Below are 9,289 nucleotides of genomic sequence, written 5' to 3' on the forward strand. Positions count from 1 at the left end.
TAAAAGTAATTTTTTTATTTCTGAATATTTTACTTGATATGATGCTCTAAATTGAATTACCACCTGTTATACTGTGTCAGTTTTTTTGTATTCTGTACTGTTTACATAGAACTTCAGCAGACCACAAGGATAACTGACAAAATCATAGGAATTATTATTCACCAATACATGAGAATGGATTCATTATGTAAAGAACATATGTACACACATAATCATTTAAATCAATATTTCTGAAATATTTTGAAATAATATCCTTTGTACATTTTGTAGTCCAAACACTGCAGGAATGAGAAAAAGCAACATACCATCTCTATATATAATTACAATAATATATCATTTAAAAAGACTTTTGTATTTTAAATAAACTGTCATTTAAATAGTTTCCTTTTAACCTATATTATGTATGTGTGAGGCTAAATCATGTCTTCTCTATATAAACGTATTCTCTACAGACTGTGACAAGTTTTGTGTTTGATTGATTAGGACATCAAACTGATGTGAAAATGGCCAGAATCTATCAGATAAAATGAATGGCCTTAATTGATCGGGACATGTGTGCACCATTTACTGAAGTGTTTTTCTAATCAGTGAAGTGCATAGTGCTGGCGTTCAATTAGCATTGATTTTTCAGTGCAGAAAACAGGATCTGACAGCTACGTCTTAAACATGGTAGTGATTAAATGCAGTTGCAGTGTGAAAGATAATTGACAAGATTTAAGCCAGTGATCTCAGATTCCAGTCCACTTCGCTACAACACTGTAGCGAAGGTGTGATTCAACTCATTAGCTGTTTATCAAACCCTGTTTGTCATCACCCTGTTTATCAGCTCACTAAACTCTGCCATGCTGTGGCCCTCTGGGACTGGAGTTTGACCCCTGATATAGGCAGTGCATTGTAGTCTTAAACTCCCATGCGTTTGTTGAGTCTTTGGAGTGCGTCTCCTACTATGTCCAGTTCATGTCGGAGCTCCTCGACCACGCTGTTAATGCTGGGCATGTCCCTCAGTACACACACGCTCTGTGTGTACGGGTTGTAGCGCACAGTGAATGGGCGCCTGATGGTCTTAGCAAATTCCCTGTGGAGGGAAAGTGATTAGTTAGAAATGTGAAATAAATAGGCAAATTATTAATATAAATACTTCCTTTCAGCCCAACTCTATTAAATGCACATAAAAAATTTAGTTTTTTGTTCAGGTAGAGGTTCAACAGATGTTGTTAAATCGCTCCACATAGAATCTCTGGAACACTTATTTCTTAAAATAAGATGCATGAGCCATGTATAGATGATGTAATGCTTAATTCCTGAAACATAACTTGTTTGCCTGGGATTCTGTTGGTAATGGATGTTATGATTATCAGTCATTTTCTCAAATTATCCTGTTTCCCTATGAGCTAAGTCATTTTTTTCATTCACATAGCCATTTCACACAGTCAGGCTTTGACAGGCTTAAAGAGCTGTGACTTTTTATCCATACAACTATGCATGGATGTGCTTTTTAAAAACAGCTGACAATTAAACAACAATTAAACAACAATGATAAAATAATTCTGATGAAATCAATTTATTCAAAATGGATTATGGTAATATTCAAATGAGCACTTACTTATGCAATTGTATATTGCCTCTTTTTGCATATTTTAATAAAAGTTTTAAAATCATTCTAATAATAAGGAGAGAAAATAAGCTTGCTAGGGTACATTAGAAATGTATACTATCTAGAAATAAACTGTCCTAATGTGGTATAAGTGGTGTAATACAGTAGAAAGATTAGTATTATTAAATTTGAAATTCATTTATTGCACTTAACAAAATACCGAAAAATGTCCTGTCCAGTTCCTAATTTTTGCGAAAGTTATGAAAGATCTCCAATCCACATTATCTACATCTTATATTTATTCTCTCTGTATCAATTACAGTTTACAGAACCAGTGGAAAATTGGTTCCATTGGTAAATACCAAACTTTTTTAATATGTTAAAAAGATTATGTTAATTCTGCAAATAAAGTTTCAGGATGATGGAATTAAAGGAAAAAAGGTTATCATTAACATACCTCATTCTAACCTTAGCCTCCTCAAAGCTCTCAGACATGAAGTAAACCTCCTGAAATGTGGTGATGAGACACTCCTGTCTGCATGTCACTTTGGGATCGAACGGCAGGATTTTGGCGCTGCCTGAGAGTGCATGCTGTAAAAGAAGCTCACTGTCACTGTGTAATTTTAGATTATAATTGATAATATATTCGTAATGCTATTATCACTCTTAAAACTTAATAAGCATACTGGCTGTGTGCATCTCCATTGGTTGTTATACTGCTTTCTTTTGGTAAAGTCTATATACAGTAAATTTGTATTAGATAGCTACCTGAAGTTCACTGATGGATGAGAGAAGACCAGCCCCGTATGCTCGAAGCTGGCCCTCCTGCTTACACAAGCCAAACTCCACCGTGAAGAAGTAGCACTGCAATCAAATATACAAGAAAACCTTGTATGTTCATGGCCCAGATTCTATATCAGTAATGTTCACATTTATTTTACAGAGATTATTCTCAGGCTAGGGCATCATGGTTGTGCAGCTGGCAGTGTTGCGGTCTCACAGCTCCAGGGTCCTTTCTGAGCTCAGGTTACTGTCTATGTGGTGTTTCACATGTTCACATAGGCTTCCTCTGGGTTTCTTCCCACCTCCCAAAACATGCCAATAACTGGACTGGATATGCTAAATTGCCCCTAGGTGTGAATGAGTGTGTGAATAAGTGTGCATGGTGCCCTGCAATGGACTGGCGTCCCATCCAGGATGCATTCCTGCCTTGTGACCAGTGTTCCTGGGATAAGCTCAAAATCTAATGAAATTAGATTCATATATTAGGAACCACTGCATCTAACAAAATTATAAATATAATTTAAATATAATAAGTACTTCAAAAATCATCTAGGCTTGCATGAGTATTCAACCCTCTAGAACTTATTTTTTAATTTTTAAATGTGACAGGAACTTTTCAGTTCTTGTAACGTTTACTTCCTGTACACATCCACCAGTCCACACACAGAAGGACCAGATCATCAAGCACATAGAGTTTTCTCTGTGCATTCATTCATCTTCAGTAACCACTTTATCCTGATCAGGGTTTCAATGGATACGGAATGGAAGGAAATACATGCGTGAGAGAAACCTGGAGTGGCCCGACATTACCTGCTGCACTACCATGCAATGCTAGGACTACTTGTTATTGTGACATGTTGATGTGCCTATAATTCTGAGTAACAGAATACCTACAGTTGCCAGTTTCTGTACAGCATCGTCAGAGGCCCCCAGTGAAGCCAGGCCTAACTCCTGAGAGAACTGAGCGAAACTTGGTTCTGCCAGCAAGGGCACATGACCAAGCAGCTCATGACATGTATCCCTGTAACACAAAATACCACATCAAAAATAAAGTGATGCACCAGATGATGGTCAAGGCTGATGCTTTACTTAAAAACTATAGATGAAGAATCCAGAAAAATAATTTGAAATGCATTCTAAGTCATAAGTCTTATTAACCTTCAAAAAAAAATAATGCTACATAAAATAAACAGAAAATGCATATCAGCGGAAGAGAAATAGGCGACAGTATATTAGCCAGCACCAACCACACAAACAATAGGCACACTGACAGCTGTTTATTGTGCTGATGAGATGACATGATGTGAATGTTGTAGAGACAGCAGGTGGTGTGTGTTTGTTGTTTCAGACCAAGGACAAACTGCCAGACCAGAGAGCTGATGTATGATGTATGATGTATGACGTCATACTCACGGCTCAGGTGTGTAGAGTGGATGAGAACTGTGACGAACGTACTGAGTACAGTGGAACACGCGAAATGCCAGACCTGCCAGGAAATCACGGGGTGACAAATATCCAGCTACTGGGCGAATTGTGAAGCCTGTTTGCTCTAAAAAAAATACATGCACACAGACATGACTTAGCATATATATATATATATATATATATATATATATATATATATATATATGCAGAGTTTTATCAAGAGTCACGTACACTTTTAGGAGAAAACAATATTTCTCAAATTTCTTTGAAACCTAAAGGTTCTTAGCTTCCTAAAAGAGTTCTACTTGAAATCCTCCCTGATAGGGAAACATACAGTAGACAAGAAGTAATGGTCGAAGTGATGAAGTAATGGTCGAAGTGATGAACCGTTTAAGTTCTAGATTATTTTTCTAATACTGTATACATGAACTTTAATACAGTCTTTTCTTTGTACATAAAATGTGCTTTCCACAACAGATTCTATGCACATGATAAATCACAGACATCAATTTGGAGAGGACGGAGGACATAACACCCCTCCTGTCCCTTTCTTTCTTCTTCTGCACTTATTGCATTTTCCTATTAGGGTCATGTGTCAGGGTTTTAGGATAGGCAAAAGGAGAGACTACACCATAAATTTGATGCTAGTCTATCGAAGGACACCATGCATACACATTTACACCTAAGAGCAGGTTATAGTCACCAATTGACCTATCAGCATGTTTTTGGGAGGTAGGAGGGAACCGGAGAACCCAGAAGAATCTTGAAAACACAGATGAAGCCTATATACTATGGACATGACGAGAACATGCAATTCTCCACACAGGCAGCAACCTGAGTGTAGGAATGAACCAGGGACTCAAAAGGGGAGTGAAGTGTCTTGCAATTATGTCTGTTTCAATTGTTCTAGCATTTTTACTTTCTTGATATATTGTTTTGACGCTTTAAGTTTTTAAATGTATCTAAAATTAATTTGTCCTGAAGTGTTTTATTCCTCTTATACAACAGCAATTTGTAAACCAAAATTTAAATTTTTTCATGTATTAATGAACGACACATTATACTATTTACCATTTATAGTTATATTTAATGTTGTGAATCATCCACAAGTTAGTTCCTGTTATCATTTATGTTAGCCATAAACAACAGTTTTCTCACCAGTGTCTCTTTATTTCTCTCTCTTGAAGTTAATAAGACATAAAAAAACAGCTTGTCGCGTTGCAGAGAAAGCTGCAAATCTTCTGTACCGAAGACTTTCCCATGGCATAAAACTTACTGACCATCATAAAACACTGACACTGGAGACTCCTTTCGTAAATAAACATCTCCTTACAGAAACCTTCACTATTTCAATGATTAGACCTTTTGCTCTGTTAAATAGCACCACAATTTTTTTTCAAACTCATTTATTATTAGTCTTAGATTATGCAGTGTGTGCCATTCTCTGAAAGAGTGGTTACTATGGAATACCATATTAGACATTAATATAAACCTGTGTTTTGAATTACAGCCTGAACTATTGTCAGAGCTGCTGTTAAAGAATAAATAAAATAATAATAATAGTAATAAAAAAAAATAATAATTAAGAGCTTCAGACCAATCAGATTTGAGATTTGAACCATGGTCTGTATCGTAATTTTTCTCCAAACCTTCAGCTGAAATATTATACAGAATTGATGATGAGGGGATTACTATCTTACCTCTGAGAAAGCGGGATACGTCCTCCAGCTGAGGGATGTTGTCTTCTCTGTAGCCGCAGTGCTGTGTGAGCAGAGGCAGGTTTCGCAGGTACTCTCTACAGGCATGTGTAGGGTAGAGTTTATTCAGCTCTCTGAACACCACGCCCCACGTCCTCACCTCCTCCTCTGTGAATTCCACGTGTGGGATCGGGTCTCCACTTCAGGTTGGGTGGGGACGAAGCAAGAAATATATGTGAAACAGAAAAAAGGCTGAGTGATATATAGTTTGGTTATTTTACAGACCATGGAAAGTAATATGGAAATATGAAAAACTTTGTGACTTACTGTTTGTAGTTCATTGCAAGGTCAGCAAAGTACTTCCTTCTCTTACGGTAGACACTGTCTTTAAATCCCTGAGACAAGATCAGATAAATAGAGTTGTCACATTCAGAGCTCTAAGGCTTGCTGGTATAATGGAATTGATGCAGTGAGTGGGGCTGTTATGAAGACATTTGGGGGGGAAAACACTCACAGGATGATCAGCGTCCAGGTCGGAACCGTACATCAGAACACGATTGGCACACTTGTCAAGATCTGAGATCTTCTTAGGGAACCAGGGCTCTTCTGAGATAGCTACAAAAACCAGCAACAGGTAAAGCTACATCATATGGAAGCTCTGTTAAACCATGATGTATTCATGCTTGTGTAAAAAGAAAAGAGTTATACCATCTTCAGGTGTGCTTTGTCTCTCTGGTAAGTCCATGGTGATGATGTTTGTTTGTTTCTTCAGCAGCTGAATGATTTTGTTCAGAGTCTCTCTCTCACTGTCACAGTCAACCAACACCTCCAGCTCAGAGTTACGCCTCTTGGACTTCCGGGACTCAATGTGCAAAAGGCTGATATGGTGTTCCTGGTTGTGAATGTTAGATAAATGGGAAAAGGAACAAACGCGACAATCTGAAACTCTGCCTAGATCGATTGGTCTTTTACTGTCAATTTATATCACTTACACAAGAACTGCACATAAATGTACTGCACATGCTCAGAAAAAAGGATACTAAACTGTACCATTCCTTGTCATAGGGGTGGTATTATCAAGAATGCACCTTTTGTGTCTCTAATATGTATTGTTTATCTAGAAAGGTGCATAGTGTGTTAAAGCTTTATGCTAAAAGGTAATTATGGAACAAAAAACATATATTACAAATATTTTCTAAAGGTACACTATATCCACATTTCCAGCTGAAAGATACATAAGATAAGGGTACCACCCCACCAACTATCTAAAATACTGAGAGTAAACACTGTTAATTATTTTCAGAGAAAATGTGACCTAGCTAGTACCAGATCTTAGCTAAGAGAGAAAAAAAAGTTATGTATACCTGAAAAAGTTTTAATGCCTTTACAAGGTTACCGACTTCATTCTTCAGAGAGAAGACAATTGCTGCATGTTCTCTTCTGGAGGACAGGGAATCATTTTGGTCCTCAATAGTATGATTAAATGTGGATTTATTCATCTTTAAATAAAAGGACACAACAGAGTAGGGAAGTTTATTACCATAATACAGATACAGTTCCAAATAAGAAATCACTGACATTTTGATAATAGTGCAATAATATAGCGTACCGCTCTCTCCTCAGTTACAGCCTCTCATTAAAAGCTGTTAATTGTGAAACTCCAGAGATAGCGGTATCATTACATAAATAATGCAACATGTCACTGGCTGATGTTTATGTTGGCACCGTTCAGTACTGTAACATTTGTTTCTATCCTGTCTGTCTGGACAAAATGACATATATTTGGTTAAGGCTGAGAACAAAACAGCCTGGTGTGACAATAATAAATGTGCATTGGTGGGGATAATAAACTACAAGTACTACATCACTCTACAAGTACTACATCACTCTACTGATAACATTTCTGAATACTTGTATATTTATTTGGCATTTACATTATTTATTTAGTCATTTTGAAACCGCCTGCCCTTAAACACTATTCCACTGCATTTATCTGACACACCATTACTTTGGTGTGATAATTTTACATTTACATTTACATTTATGGCATTTGGCAGACGCCCTTATCCAGAGCGACTTACAATAGTGCTTTGAAGTCTATCAAAAATACATTCTGAATTTTCAACTTTGCAAGTGAGATTATATGTCATTAGTGAATTATTTTGACACACAACTAAATAGTTTTAATTATTCTAGTGATTTTACATGAAATAATGCAAGGTTGAATGTATGCAGTATGTTGTCTTATGCTCAAGTTTCAAATAACCTTACATGCAAATATCCAGGTTCTTAAAGCAATATTTAAGTTTGTTCTTGGTGTAGATTCAAAATTTCACTTGGATCACTTAGTTTTACTGCTGTATCTCCTTTAATCACTACTGCTGTTACTGGTTTCAGTGTATCTGCAACATGCACACCACCTTCTGGTTAATTCTTCTAGCACTCACTGACTCTGTATTAATGCACAATAGTTTATTTGTTAATTAAGAATCTTGATTCAAGAATCTTGAATTTTGAGTTAAATGAGTTAACACTCAGGATTTTGTTATACAAGTTATACAACTTGTATTTTGTTATACAACAGGAAATTATACAAGTATCAGTGAGGGCAGGATCAGGATTAAAATTTTAGTGATGTGCACCTTGCAGAAATGACATAGTTAATATATAACAATGCACATTACCTCAATTCCTCAATTCTCGTCTGTTATGTTATCCTTCCATTCTTCCATAAACTGGTTGGACTTCAGACTTTTTCATTTTACTGATCATATATTTTGATTTACAAGACAACTGATGAAATTTCACAACATCTTAGAGCTTTTCTCTGAATTTTGCTTGTGTATTTCTTTAAAATGAATCAGTGAAAGGAGCACGTAGTTGAAGTACTGCAAGAAAATTCCATTTATTTTGTTGGCTGATTGAAACAATCTTTTTAAATTTTTTTTTTATTTTTAATCAGCCTCAAAATTGAAGCCATATCACTTTTTCTTATGGAGGTTTTTCTATCATGATTTTCAAATTTGTTACAGTGAACATTTTTTTCTATTAAATAACAATAATGTAGGGATCTTACCATCAATTGACTAAATTGTCTCTAACATCTAATTATTATAAACGATAGAATTGAGATTCTCATAATTTTGTTTATTACTATATTAACATAAAAATGATATTTTTTTGCTAAACGAATAAACTATTCTAGGGAAAGGTTGTCACAGAGTGATAAATAAGAAGGTGTGTAATGTAAACGTTTCTAGTGTCTACATTTGAATTAAACCCCCACCCCCACCCCCACCCCCACAAGCGCCAAGTGTGTACCGTAAAACCCGGTATATACGCGCAGGCTGGAGGGAGATCAGCACTGTGCTGTGGACAGCGATCTCAGTCTAATTAGAGGTCTAAGTTTGGTCCACTCCATGACCATTACACCTCGGTTCATTTAATTTCACTAGTAAGTCTCTCTTTCTATAGCCTATCAAAAACAAGATGTGTAAATTGTTGTAGGTTTGTTGTTAAACGGTTGTGGTAAGTTTTTTTTTAAAAAAAAAAACGAAAACAAAAACAAAACAAACCATGAAAAATCCACTAACCTCATAGTTGTGTTGATTTTCTATGTGTTTTTTGTGAATGGAGTCAAAAGAGCGTCCTCGGCGTGGTCCGTTAGTCTTAGTCGAAAACATGCCATCTAACACTGTGGACTTTTGAGAGCGGCGCGTGAACGTGTGACCGTGAAGGCGCGTGTCTTCCGGAGTTCAGCGCGACGCGGTATTTATCGAGCGCGCGGGAC

At 36.4% G+C, this 9,289-nt stretch overlaps 1 protein-coding gene across 1 annotated transcript; it reads right to left on the minus strand.

Moving 5' to 3' along the window:
• tph1b (tryptophan hydroxylase 1b) lies at positions 1 to 9,289 on the minus strand. Its single transcript, XM_026937625.3, has 11 exons — positions 9,093 to 9,289; positions 6,864 to 6,998; positions 6,208 to 6,391; positions 6,014 to 6,114; positions 5,827 to 5,894; positions 5,503 to 5,699; positions 3,791 to 3,926; positions 3,272 to 3,398; positions 2,363 to 2,458; positions 2,052 to 2,185; positions 1 to 1,075 (listed from the first exon to the last, which is right to left on the minus strand). The coding sequence occupies exons 1-11, from the start codon at positions 9,180 to 9,182 to the stop codon at positions 901 to 903; spliced, it is 1,443 nt and encodes a 480-aa protein (XP_026793426.3). The 5' UTR covers positions 9,183 to 9,289; the 3' UTR covers positions 1 to 900.

The sequence above is a fragment of the Pangasianodon hypophthalmus genome, chromosome 25, assembly GCF_027358585.1.
Source record: "Pangasianodon hypophthalmus isolate fPanHyp1 chromosome 25, fPanHyp1.pri, whole genome shotgun sequence".
NCBI classification, from domain to species: Eukaryota; Metazoa; Chordata; class Actinopteri; order Siluriformes; family Pangasiidae; genus Pangasianodon; species Pangasianodon hypophthalmus.

What these genes read in the sequence shown, in the direction of transcription:
- tph1b (XM_026937625.3), bottom strand. Translation starts at nt 9,182, where the DNA reads ATGTTTTCGACTAAGACTAACGGACCACGCCGAGGACGCTCTTTTGAC. An exon ending in AAAATCAACACAACTATGAG is followed by an intron (nt 6,999 to 9,092) that starts GTTAGTGGATTT and finishes TTTTATTTAAAG; the next exon opens with ATGAATAAATCCACATTTAA. An exon ending in ACAAAGCACACCTGAAGATG is followed by an intron (nt 6,115 to 6,207) that starts GTATAACTCTTT and finishes TGGTTTTTGTAG; the next exon opens with CTATCTCAGAAGAGCCCTGG.